Source organism: Falco peregrinus, chromosome 7, assembly GCF_023634155.1.
Source record: "Falco peregrinus isolate bFalPer1 chromosome 7, bFalPer1.pri, whole genome shotgun sequence".
Classification (NCBI taxonomy): Eukaryota; Metazoa; Chordata; class Aves; order Falconiformes; family Falconidae; genus Falco; species Falco peregrinus.
Genome location: NC_073727.1, coordinates 60,512,835 through 60,527,282, shown reverse-complemented (window position 1 = coordinate 60,527,282; position 14,448 = coordinate 60,512,835). Strand labels below are relative to the sequence as shown.

At 35.2% G+C, this 14,448-nt stretch overlaps 1 protein-coding gene across 1 annotated transcript in view; it reads right to left on the bottom strand.

The window, feature by feature from the left end:
- The window catches only part of NBAS (NBAS subunit of NRZ tethering complex), a 183,715-nt gene that overhangs the window by 26,828 nt on the left and 142,439 nt on the right, over positions 1-14,448 (bottom strand). The window contains exon 48 of the mRNA XM_055809968.1: positions 12,644-12,839. Within this exon, the coding sequence (XP_055665943.1) occupies positions 12,644-12,839 (196 nt within the window). The remainder of the gene's footprint in view (positions 1-12,643; positions 12,840-14,448) is intronic.

Here is a 14,448-nt window from a genome sequence, read left to right as displayed (position 1 = left end):
ATCATACAGGACTGATAACGAAAACCTTTGGTATGGCAGTATGCAAGATCAGTTGTTTAGTTCCGTACGTTATCTCACCCTTGAAATTGAAGTTAGTTTAAAATCAGTATTTACAGCAACCATGGAATACTGCTGTATCTAAATTGTGTCCCTGAGGCATAGATAGCCACTATATAATTTTCTCCTGATCCTAAAGGATGGAGACATCTGATAAGAGCTGTAAATGCTTTATTGCTAAAGCTACATAATTTGAGAATCTGGTGCTGACCAACTTGGCTGATAACTTCAAGAGTTTTGTTTAAAAAATGGAAATGCCAGCAAAAAGATTCAGCCAATCCAATCCTGTCCTTCCTCTGATTTAAAATACAAAAGATTACCTATTTACATATGAGAATGGTGAGCAGGAAAAATAACAAAGACAGACCTCTACCTCCGCCTGCACAATGAAATCTGTTTCGCAAATTATGTCTTTACTGCCTGTGACATGGCAAAGCCGTTGTTTTCATCAACAGATTTTGTTCACTACTAATGTTTTATGGAAGTAATTGATAAGGGTGTTTGTAACCAAAGAATTGAGATGTAGAAATCAGAGAAATCTTTTCCTTCATTGTAATTGTTTCGTTATTGAGAAAAGCTATATCCGTGCTTAAAAGCAGCTCTCTATATTAAAGGCAGAGACAGTTGTTTTCAAGAGCTGCAACCAAAAACCTACTGATTTACATGATTATAAAATTCATTTTATTACATCCACCAGATTGTAAATGTAAATATTTCAAAATATGTTCATGTTCATCACTGCAGCATAAATTTGAATTAATATCGCATTGAAAATAGAAACACTAAGCAGGCATTTGAGTAGTCCCTTATTGCTACGATACATTTTCAGTTTGTCAGGACTCCCTTGTAAAATGCACTACATTGTTATTTATCTCCCTCCCACCCAAGTTCTCGTGGTAGAGAATTCATCTATGCTGCATTTTAAAATAATAGGCAGATCTGACATGAAAGATTTTATTCAGCTTCAAGACAGGGAATGCTGATGCTAAAACTTGCTTCCACACATTATACAGGGCTTAACATGGGTTATAAATGATGACTGAAAGACTTATAACAATTTGATTGAATCTCTCTAATTGACATCTTGGTGTGCCGTTCATGGTAAAAAAAATACAAGAGTCTTGCCTTAAGGAATCTACAATCTAATTAGGTAAATCAGCAAAGACAATACTGCCCTTCCTACACGAACAGGCCAGTCAGGGTCAGTCACTGAAGAAACTGTTCCTCACAATTTTGTGGTCAACCTGTAGTCTGTTGTTCCCTATTCTGCTGGTATCTGTGCAGCTACTGAAACGTCTGCATGAGCATAAGTTACTGAAGCCTACTTCAAGTACAAGGCTGCAAAGTTAAAAGCTTGTTACAAAAGACATACAAAATTACAGACTAACAAATAGATATTTAGAAGTTATTTACTCCCAATATGAACATAAATGTGAAAAATCACCAGTAAACCCAAGTAGCTACTGACCCTGCAAAGATAAGATTAGGAGTTTTTAAAGGCTATTATTTATTTCATTCTCTTCAAACTGCTTCAAGATGCTCGACTTCCTATCAACTTTGATGTTAGACCCATTATATACTTGTGAAACAAAGCAAAACTGTAAGTACATATTGAGACATCTTATTCAAGACCTTTACATCCCAGAGCAACAGTAAACCCTTTTTTAAGGCAAAACCATAAGTGCTGTACTCCCCAATACACTGTCAGCACCCCATTACTTCTAAAGCAGGGTTTCTTTAAAAAGAAAACTTTTAAGTTGTAATTGAGAGGAAAATCTGCAAAGACACACAACAGGGTCAGGCAGGGGAGAGTAGTGAAAGGCCTGGAAAAACAAACCACCGTGTCATTCAGCCACCTATCTACCAGTATATGGGCAAGTGCACATAGAAAGAAAAGTCAAGAGTAACCACGAGAGCACAGCTGCAAGGTTAGGTATGGACAGTTTGAGATACCTGGTTAAAGGCAGGTCAGGAGGAGACCATGCATACAGGCAGACAGAAGAGGTTAAAAACCAGTGAACTAATCTGTTTTGTCAGGCTTACACTGGAAACTGGAGATCCCGAGAAAGAAGAAAAGTGGGGAATTACTACTCTTTCTCCTCACTTTTTCTCCCTCGCTATATTTATAGTCTCATTCTCCAAAGTTTAATAAGAGATTTTAGTGCTGGAAGAAGACATTATTACAATCTGTTCTGATAATCTACATATCTCTGTGCATAATTTTACCCAATACTTTTTCATTAAAATTGTAACTTCTGTTTAGAGCTAGAATGCTTCCTAATAGACGTAGTCTTTTGACTTAAGTAAACAAGTTTAAGGTGTCACCAAGTTCAGTACCTTTCTGGCAAATTATTCCTACCTATCAATCAAAAAGTAAATCTTCCTTATTTGATTTTATTAAGATTTCACTTACTTGATCTTGTCACAGTAACACCTGAATTTACAGCTTGTCTACACAGAATTGTTTCCAATTCTTATTCCTAATTTAACCTCCTCTGACCACCCACAGATGAGGGCAATATCGAAGTTTCATATGTACTTTTCCTTTTCCTACTCTTCTTCCACATCTGATTTTTTGGCTACTGTTGAACACAGAATACCAAGCTGGATTGGACCTTGATCTCAATTAGCATTGACATTTTTATATACTCAAACACTACTTAAAATTTACATTATGAAAACATACTGGGACCATAATATTTCATTATATGCAGTTTCCAAGTGGAATTGGGGGACTAGAGGGACTCAAGTAAGCTTAAAATTTTCCATATGTGAAACATGTACTCTCACAAGGTAGCTGAATAGGAGTCAAGGGGTCAAGCTAAACTTGCTTCTCAAAGACATATTTTAAAGACTTCATCTCAAACTTAGTATCTCCTTGAAGTTCTTTCCCCAGTTTTTATAGAAAATTGGAAGTTTAAACAATAACGTGATGTAGTACCTTTCACTCTGTGTCCTAGCACTATATTGCCATGAACAGAGTTAAAAGCAATTAAGAATAGTTTAAAGAACACATTCATGCAGCACTAGGTTTTATATACTTTAAATATTCACAATGTTTTAGAATTAAATTCAAAAGATTTCCTAGAAAAAGGAATACTGCCAAATGACTATGATGAGACACTGACAAACTGCTGCTTTACTGATCATTAAATCTCAGTACCGCGCTTCCTATTTTTGGAAAGCCTTTTTTGTAAAGCTGATAAAAAATTTTACTTTTAAGAAAAATCACAGAAAGCTGTGGTTTAGATTAAAAGTGTTAGTTTATTCACACCACTGCTGGATAAGAAAAGTGCAATTTGAAGACTGCATACATACAAGTAAATTGTAAACCTTCAAGTTCAAAGATTTCTTGTGCACTAAATTCCATAACAAAAGAGAAAAAATGTATGCCAATGTGTCATTCGAGATGTCCATCTTTCCTTTAGCACAGATGACTTTTACTTTCTCAGAAATGTATTCCAAATATATTCACCCACCCACCCCCCTCCCCCCCATGGCAGAGGAACCTGTCAGTTCTAAATGAGACTTTTTCATCTTACTTTCTCCATCTGCCCGAATTTACATGTGGATAATCCTACTCTCAAACCATTTTAGAACTTGGTAAACGGAAACTTAAATGGTAGTAAGTCACAGCTGAGACATGGCAACTTTTAAAAAACTGTTCTACTGGTCTCACAAATGCTCCCATACAATGATGGCCGTTAGTTCTATTATATGAAAAGACACCGTAGGAAAAAACACGATCTGGTTTGCAGCCTACCAATGCTGCAGATTAAACTCCTTTGCTTGAAAGATGCCTTTATGAAGCTATGCTTATGGATTTATCCCAGTTAATAAAAAGCAACACCTTTGTTAAGGAATATTCACTTTTAAAAAAACACCAACAACACACCAAAACCAACAAAACCCCACCACATTCAAAGTACTGTTGATTTACATTACTAGGGGGGATATAAGCTGAGACAGTGATGTAAAGGCTGTCTCACATCACCCCTTCATTTGAGTTTAAGACCAACAAGAAGACAGCAGTTCATGGTGGAACATAGTCCAAGTTCTCAACTCACAAAGAGAACACGGGTTGATATGATCTAGACTTCGGAAAAAACAGCCACTGCCTGGCAGACCAGAAGGAAGAGTCTGCTATCAAAACAACAATCTTAGAGCAACCAATACAAAATTAAAACTGAAGTCAAGGGTTTTGCCTTACAAATTCAGTGTTCACAACCCACAGCTTCTACCCAAAAGGAGAGATCACTCTGATGCCAGGCTTTCTTGCACTTTCCCCAAAGCTGGACTTCACAAATTAAAAATTACTGTGAATATGAGTGCCGACCATATATGAATGCCTGCTGCACACAGATACTGAAGGGATGTGCATAATCTCACAGGTCAAATCCTACTCAAACTGAAGCCAGTGAACAGGATAAGCAAGTTAAGGGATTCAAGTTTAGAAACAAATCAACCAGAAGCCTACTGGTGATGAATTAAACAAAGGTTCAGCCACATCTTGAGTTGCCTGTCTTGCAGAAATACCCAATAACTTTTTTCTTCAGAACCGATTTATGTATTGTTTAACTCCTTATCTGCTTGATAGGTAGCTCAGTAACACTAAGAAATGCATGTAGATTCAATAAACACAAACACGTTGCCTAACGCACAAAAATGCGTAACTCGCGTGGAAAGTAAAATCCATTCATTTGTATTCTGCAGGAGACTATGTCCTAATCTGCAAACACATTTTAGTACAGAAAAAAACCTCTGAAGACTGTATATAGATATTGATAGAGAGATAAGGGCAAATGAAAAAATTATGCTTTTGAAAGATTTATGTATCTAGCCAGCTAGAACTGAAAGAGACAGGATTAACATACATGTAATTTACAAAGGATATTGATGAGGTGTCAGTTAATAGGTAACAATTTGGATCTATGTAAATCATGCCTAAAACTAACATCTGTGCAACGATGGGGACTTAAAAACATGTAAGTCATTTTACTTGTATGCGCCAGCTACTATTCACTGTTTCATATTTCTTATCTATGTATAATATAGATACTTCACACTTAGGACAGAAAAGACTGTTGGAAGATGCAGATTGGAAATGGCAATATTTTAATCCTTAAATATTACTTCTAACTTTAAGCTGTGAAATTAGTGTCAGCCATTTCCCTCCATACCTTATGCAAGTGGCTCTTCATTTTACCTTTTCTGATCATCACTACCATCAAGCAGCAGTGCATACACAAGCTCCCAGTATTGAGGTGAATGTATAATTGTCTTGGTAATAAAAGTCTGCAATTTTGCTAACTGAGGGAAAATGATTTTAAAAGCTGTTTTTCATGTAAGTGAAAATTTGTCAAAAAACAATCTTTCCAAAATGACATCCTGCAGATACGACAAAACTGACAAGGTAAAAGATAAATTTTTAGAAAGAACAACTCAGAATATACTAATATACTCTTTTAGGAACAATGAGTTGTTGATGTGGACTCCAGTTTTAAATATTATTTCAGTACTACTATTTTCAGGGAAAAAAAAAAAAAGAAAAGAGAAATTTTTATGAAAAGTTCCTCCAGTGTTTATCCATATTTATGACCTATGCCAGGAGCACTTAAAGTACCAGGTAGATGGATCCCACAGAATAATTTAAGCTGTAAAAAATGAAATAAACGAGAAGCTCTATTGCAGCCATAAAAATAATCAAAGGTAGGCAGCATCATGCAATGGCATTACGTAAGCACTGCAATTGGTGGTTTTCTTCTTAATTTGATGTAGTGAGAATCCCAGCCGCAGCCATCATAGATGAGTCCTTATGTAATAATAGCAATAATATGGAAAACCCCCTCACACTCTCAATCAACATGACCTATCAGAAATTACTATGAAGAACTACTTTAAGAATACTGAGAGGGGCTCCTCAGATATGCACAGTTTACAGACCTCTGAATAGGAAGCATAGCTAGCAAGATGGTTGATGGAACAAGGTAAGACTTTTTTTTTAAAAAAAGGATATCAACTGAATGTCACAGTTATTAATACAAAATATTGAGATATTAACAAAATAATGCCTAAACCCCCTCCCCAGTTTTACAATTTATTTATTTTTTTAAAGGCTTTTAACAACATTCCTGACTAGAAAACTCTTAAGACCTTTATCCACTAACAGGAACAAAACCAAAAAGCACAAACAAAAAAAACTGGTTATAATCAAATGATAAAGGTAAAAAGTAGAATTTATCAGCATTTTATGACTGCTTCTTTGCTTATATAAATTAAATGATGGTTTTGGAGCACTGCAAGCATAGAACAGATAATACTGCACACAAATAAGCTACATTATGTTTGTCAAGGACACTGTAAAAAGAAACCTCTGATCGACCTAAAAAAAAAGAAAATTCTAGGATTAGTAAATATGATGGCAAATAAAATGTAACAATGGTAAAGTCTTCACATTTTAAGCTATGCTAAATTAGTCTCACCAAGTCAAAACAAGATCCTGAGCCTCACTGAATGAAAGTCAGAGACCTCTGGTTAAAATACAGCTGAAGTCAAGAGAGCAATCAAGGTGTTGGGAATGCACAAGCATAGACTGTTCATTTCCACACAAACATCACATTCCTTTCTCTCATTACCTCCTTTCAGGAGGTATACTGCATATCACAGTGGGCTCCAAGATAGAGGGGAGAATAGTTACAGAGGCAGAAAACACTGTGGATGAGGTAACGTGACTAGAATTGTTTGCTTAAACTGACTAAACCACAGAATAAGGAAAAAACTGATGAAGTACACAGAACAGAGCAGGGACTTTGATTTTCTGGCTTTTACTATCCTATAAAACATAGAACGCCACCACATACCAAATCACATAAAGAGGTTAAAAATATAAATCCTTCTATAAAGTTTTGGCACGTTTGGCATTCAATGCTGTATGGCGCACCAATGCCACAAATGTAGCAAGACACACTCAAGGCTGAATCACAGTTCATATAGTTTCTTTGCAACATAATAATAGAACTTGGAATACATCTCTAATGAGCTCTTAATTTCTCTGAAACTGAAATAAAAGCAGAATATGCAAAGTCTAAACCATGGTCCACTTATACCTTTAGTACAAAAGGCCTAATACAGAAAGTGACTTATCCTCCATGAATCCACTCCAGAGCACTATCTTCCTCTGAAGCCACTACTGCTAGTCACAGAATACCACAGTACCCAGGGCTCACATTCAAAACCATCATGTTCATTCAGGCTCTGCTGCTTTCCTCTCCACTTTGTCTTATCTATTTTACTTGTGTAGTTAATGAAAAATATTTCATTTGCATCTTAAAGTATTTAATTAATCATACATGCTACAATTTATGTTCCCAGAAAAAATACAATTCACGTGTTCTCATACGGATAAATTGCATCTTCAAGGAACGGAAATTAGTGTTTTAAAATATTAATTAAAACTGAAATTAAATTTCTTAAACTTAATTTTTATGCATTACTAGCAGAGACACAATGTCTCTAGAATTATAAACAACATCGTAACAAATTTACTCAAAGTTGATAGAACCATAAATCTTTCTTCTAATTAAGCATTTTTCACAAATTAAAGATGGCTGAGGATTAAACAGATACAGCTCCTTCACACGTATTTTACCAGATCAAGCTAAATACAGGTCATTGTTACTCAGTAAATGACTTCAGCAAAATTGACTTGGGAATTGTTAAATTTCACTGCGCTTTCCAAGCCCTTAGGTTTAAATCTCTCTGACACAAGCAGAGGCAATGGGAAAAAGTTGAAAATCACTGGACATTGACTTATTCCTGTTGAAACCTTTCTTTATGAAGTCATATGAAGATACACATTTTTCATATACTGGGGGAAGAGGACCAAAAGAGCAATGGAGGCTTGACAGCCATACCCAAGTTGTCAGAAACTCATTATGTTAAATGTAGACATTACTAAGGTTGCTAAGACACATAAAACTCGCATATGGCATACATAAATTGCCTATATGAAGGAAGGGTAAATGTACATATGACATACACAACACATACAAATTAATCTGGCAAATTTTCAAAGCTAAACTTTACAAAGAAAAAAACCCACAGATACAATAAGAAAGGTGCTTAAAGTTACAGTCTTAAATTTGTATTAGATATCCCTTCCAGTTTTCAAAAACACTTAGCCCTCAGCAGCTCTGTATACCCCAAGATAATGAAAAAAACGTAACATAACGACATGAGGGGAAAGGCTAAATGAGATTAGCTTCTCTAAATGACAAAGCTATTTGCATGTAAGTAGCATGCAACTAGCAATTACATTTTGCATTTGCATATAATAAACAATCCTTTTAAGATGAGAAGCTTCAGAAATACTAACTTTTTACCTTTAACTAACCCCTGGTTTACCTACAAAATCTTTACCAGTGCCGCTGTAACTTCCTTGGGCAAAACTCTAACTCTTATTACTGTAACTTATATCTGCAAGTGGTCACTGAACTGAACTACTACATACACACACATAACCTGTTAGTTGATACCTTACTTACACCAGTGCTGTGAGACATTACAGAAGATATTTTTATATATTATGTGAAAACAAATGGATTTCCTATCTTAGATGAATAAAGCTAAAATTTGAGATGAACATTCTATAGCATGTTTTTCTCCCTCCCCAACATTTTTGTAATATATAAGTCAGTATTTTGACCCATATTTTTCATGCACCAATTAACTAGAAAATTACAGAACCTGAAGAGCTCAGATAAAACTCATCAAAGGGATTAAAACAACACATGCCTCCTTCCTCCAGTAGCGTGGGATGCTACTGGAATGTGAATTAAAGACTCTCAAGCCTTTGAAAAATGAGGATCCCTGAATTTTTAATTTTGTTAACTAATCATTAGAGAACTGGAAATTGCTGTGTTTCTGACTGTTTGATAGGTAGCTGCTTCTATAAAGTACATTTTTAATTTTGTAAGAGCTGGCCTGTTTCCCAGTAGTACATTGATTTGTGGGACCACTACTTACAGCACCTACAGCATAATTAAATATTAAGTCCCTCCTTGATGTATGCAAAGTCTGACTAAGAGGATTACTAGACACACTGAGGGTGGCTTTCACACATTTTCTGGTAATTGAACACTGCAATATCATTAAACTTATCTTTACTCAATAAAAATCCACATTCATCCTTTATAATATCTGTTCTCGCTTTCTATGCCAAGGAATGGTAAAGGAAAAGAGGGAAACCCTCAAACCATGTAAAAAATCCCAAGCAAGTAAGGATAAAACAATCTGGAAGTAAGATAAGGGATAAATTTTTGAAATACTTGCAATTTAAAGTTCATGAAAAAAAACCCAACCAACACCCAAACCCAACAACCTTTAAATACATTCCTCTACAATCTAAAACCAGCATTCAATCCACCCCCCCTCTTTTTTTTTTTTCTTTTTAAATGTGGTTGGTTTTTGGTTGGTTTTTTTTACTACTTTGCTGGAGGAGAAAAAATGACCAAATTAATAAAGGTGTAGTGACACTAGAGAAATTGATACCTACAGACAAGGCAGACTGACACAGCAGTCTGAGCACGTGTTTGAAAGATGTAATGCCTTATGTTTACCTTCTGACCCTGCTTCACACAGGATTACAGAGCAAGCTGATCGGACTTTTAAATATTGCTTCAACATCCCCTTCTGTAGAACAGGGCTGCTTTTGAAGCACCTGAAGCATTAACTTGCATGAAAAACTTGCTTAATTAATGCTTTGCCAAAAGCTCATATACAAATCTCTCTTTTCACTTTTCAACAGTCATGCAGCCACTGAATTCTGCAGGGTTCTTGTTTTACTAACATACCATGAAGGATTGTGAAATGTAGTTTTCAATATGCTATTTTCCCTGTTTGTTAATTCACAAAATAAGCAAAACTAATCATCAAATAAGGTCATCACTTGCTTTTTCTAATACCAACTTGTACACCAGCATTTGACATCAGCTGACTTTCAAAGAGAAAAAGAAAAAAAGAATAGTCTTAGTAGTGGGTCACTCATTTGTTTTCTTGGACATTCATGAAGAACTCTGAATTTCAATGACTGGTACCTAATGGACAAACCAATATGACTCTCCTGACTAAATCACACGTAAGTTACCTAGCACAAAATATTCAATGAAAATAAAGGGTTCTGATCTAACACATTTAGCTTGAACTGACATTTAAAACAGAATAATTTTTAAATGTGTTCCAACAGGACACTGCATTCTGTAGCAGGAATTGGGGTGAAAAATCAATGATTTTTATGAATGTACTATAAGTACAGCTTTCACTATTGCTAAGCATGAAAACTACTTCTGAACTTAGCTAAATAATAAATACTATACACAGATAATTTTATATTACAATATAGTATAGACATTTAAATACAATCAGGTCTGAAAGGTTTGAGCTTATCTAGCATAGTACTTAAGCTTTTTACTACATGGCTTCTTGCACTACTTGCTTACTCATCAGAAAAAAAGTAAAGCATTGAAGCAATCGGCAACTCTGTGTTATGAGCAAATGGACTTCTGCTTATAGTCAGTACAAACTTCTTCCCTCACAAGAAACAGGTATGTTTTCCTGCCTGAAACTAGGAGTATTCTAAAAATCCACCACTTCAAGAGAGAGAAATTATTAGCTGACTATATGAAGGGACCAAAACAAGCTGGAAGATTGCACCAACAAGAATCACACCAGATTTAGCAACCATGCTGCACCTGGGACAGCACAGGTGGGGACAGCCAGGCTGGGGAGCAGCTCTGCTGAGAGGACCCTGAGGGTCCTGGAGGGCAGTAAGCAACGCATCAGCCAGAAGCATATGTCATGCATTCAAGTAATTCCTAAAACATCATGAGACAAAAGCAAATGGATGTGAGTTTCATGTTGAAAAGTTACATGCATTTTGACTTACCAAATTACAGGAGAAAATAAAAGTAATCTTATCTTACATATTTTTCAAACAACTATAAGGAGTCTCACAAGCTTTCTGTCAAATACAGGTTCTTTTTCTGTCTTCTACAGACATGGCTGAAAGCTATTATCTACTTGTAACTTTTTTCTTTTAGACCTGAAATGCTTTTGGATTGGAAAGCAGGTCACAAGCAACACAAATACTGACAAAGGATTGAACTGAAGACGAAGAATCCAATCATAGACAGACACCTGAAGAGCAGTTGAAGAGTTAACTGCTGGTATTACTGTGAATGCAAGAGAAAAAGTAATTTCTAAAGCAAGCCAGAGATAAGCATTTTATTTTACTTTGAAGATTTTTATTAGGATTATTCCCTTGGATGATCTTAGCACAGTGAGTCACGACTGAAATACTGCTTTTGTTTTATATGAATATAAAACGGTTTTATGCATAGCTTTTTGAGGAAGTATTAGAAATATTATATTTTAGTTCTATAAGGTTGGCATTGGGGGAGAGGAGGCCTATAGGAAATGGATGAAAAGTAACTCTGCTTCTGAACACTTCTACAAGCAGCAAGTGATACTTAAATGATTTCAAAATGGCACAAGCTTCAAAGACAAGACTATACCTTCCTGTCTTCCTGTTAAGCCTTTAGTATATTTTCATAGTACTTAGAAATGTAGAACATCTAAAAATATGTATGTTGATATTAAGCACTTCACCAAAATGAGTCATAAAATCAAGCAGTTAAAATATTAATGAATAACCAGAGCCTTTTTTGCACATATGGAATTTTTAATATACTACTTGACAAATTCAAGCATTTTCGCTCCTGAGAACATTCACTAGATGATCCTTATTAGTCTTAGATCAACTTCTACACGTACTTAAAAAAATGAAAGACATTTTGTCACCCTTTGATTCAGAAAGAAAGTTAACCTGTTATAGTCTTTAAAACATGAACTAGAAGCACTCTGTCTTTCTTAGCTGGAAACAAACAGCTAAGAGTAACTTCTTTCATGAACAATTTGACCTTGTTTTTTTCTTGACTTTACACCAAAAAAAGACTTAAAACTATCACTTGGGCAGTTAAAGGTATGAGCTGGTTTTAAGCAACTATCTTTCAGTTACGTGCTGTCTCTTGGGTGACAACAGCAGACTATGAATGCATTCCCTATCAATCAAGCCTTTCCATTGAGAAAGTCCTTAAGGTTCCTACTACACGTTAATGGAATAATACTTAAAGACCACAGAAAAAAGAGACAGTGGTCAGTAACTATCATTCTGACTATAATGTCACATAAAGAAGGAAGGTAAAACAGACAGAATAAATGGTCAGAAAAGAAAGATCATACAAAAACTGCAAAGTCAATGCTTGGACCTTCCAATGCAAGAAAATCATTAGTGTTTAATCAAGTTTGGTATTATGTACTTCTGATCCCAAAGAAAAGCTGAGATGTCCATTAACTTTACAGAACTTCAAAGAATCATAATGTATTAGAAACCTGACTCAAAAGGAAGGCAGGATTAGTTCCCATACCAACATCATGTATCACAATCATAAATTGCAAACCACCATTTCATCATATAATCCTTGCATAAAAACAGTCTTAAGCTAACATTTATAGCAATCAATATTAATACCTTTGTTTCAGGCCAGCAAGCTCTGAGAACAGCTTGTGTCCTGAAGTACACAAGTAGCTTGCTATCCTCATCACTGAGATGGAAGGCTTGCTCCAAAATTTGCAATACTCTGATGCGAGGCTTCACTGCTAAAGAGTCATCACCACAGAACGGTCTCAACCACTCCAGGAGGTCATCTGAAGAAACTACTTTCTCCCTGTAATTAAACAATACTGTGTTAAACAGTCCTTGGTAATCCTAATGAGAGCACTGCATGTATTTTCAAAGCTGTTAACAGGTACATTCAATGCATAACAAATACTTAACACTAGAAATGAAAGAGCTCACTTCTGTGAGACTGCAGAGAAACTAGCCTTTGTAAATCAGGTGCCTAAAGCTCAGTTGTGTAAGAACTTTTTTTGAACTTCAAATAACCATGTAATACCATAGAAATCCATCTATACAGTTACATATTCTCCCATATCTACCTTGCCTGCCAACTGTATCGTTGTGCTGGATTTCTGCACCTGAAAATGCAAGCCTTTCTATAGTGTCTGATCCTGATCAATGCCTGTACTTCCATGCCATATGACTTTATGGAAAACCACCTTGACTGCCTGCATTTTAAGTATGACATTTTAATATGTGATGCTTATTCATATTGCCATATATTTTCTTTCTTGCCTTACAAGTCCCTTCTTTAAACACCACATACACAAATTAGTTTCTCCTGATTGTAACTCTAGTAATTTCTTATTCTTTTTCTGGGCCATCTCTAGCCAGCTTGCTTTTTATATGTTATAGTATGATGATTAAAAATGCCCATAATCCCTAGAAAGGGGAGAAAAAAAAAAAAAGCGCTGTTAAAATAAGGTTTTGAGGTTTTCTGACTTGGCTAATTAGAAAAATTAGAAAAACTCTTAATTAAATAATCTGATTCAAAAAGTATATTATATTGAATACATTCTAACTGTGTGAAAGCATTTACAGTTCAGATTACCATGAACTCACCAACCAGCTAGCAGCTGCAGACAGAATCATCTGTTCTGACCTTAGAGTCTATAAACTAGCATGTAACAAATCAGTAAATGCCATTCTGCTATCTTTCAGTATTATTTTAAACTAAAGCTAATTTTTTTTCTTAAAAAAACATTTCAAGAAAGTGGTTCCAGGTGGAGTGTGATTTATAACTAATGTTCCCTTATTTGTCTTAACAAGACAGATGGGAAAGTAGTATCAGACAGAAAACACCAATTTAACCTGTCTTACAGCCCTGAAATAATAAACATTGACAGCTTAGGTTTTCATATTACATGGATTTCAATTTTACTTAGGCTTTATATTGTCTGCTTGATGCTGTTAGCTCAGAACTTCAGCTAAATTAGACATGCCTCTGCTGAACAGGTGGCATTCAAACTGTAAATTAAAAGCTTGGGAATTAAGAGGACCTGCTGGAATATTTCAGTTTTGTAGAGCTCACATTTGATGTTTATATATGTTTTCCTGAGGGAAAGATTTATATTTTTTAAATGTAATAGCTGAGATTTAAGTCAATAAATAAGAACAAGTATTTAAATGAATGTAAGCTATCCCTTGTAATCACAATGACTTTCACTCCAGCTTATTGTTTCAGCAGTTAAATGTTGATGAAGTACACAAATAAACTCCAGAAAATTCACCTCAGAATAAAATAGTACTGACTCTCTGGTTCTACCTTAAATATTGCAAATGAGATTTACTGTAGATTTTGACATCAATTCAGTCTACTTCAGTACCTAATATTTAACTAATTTAATGTCAGTGGAGAAGCCTCCACACAATAGCGT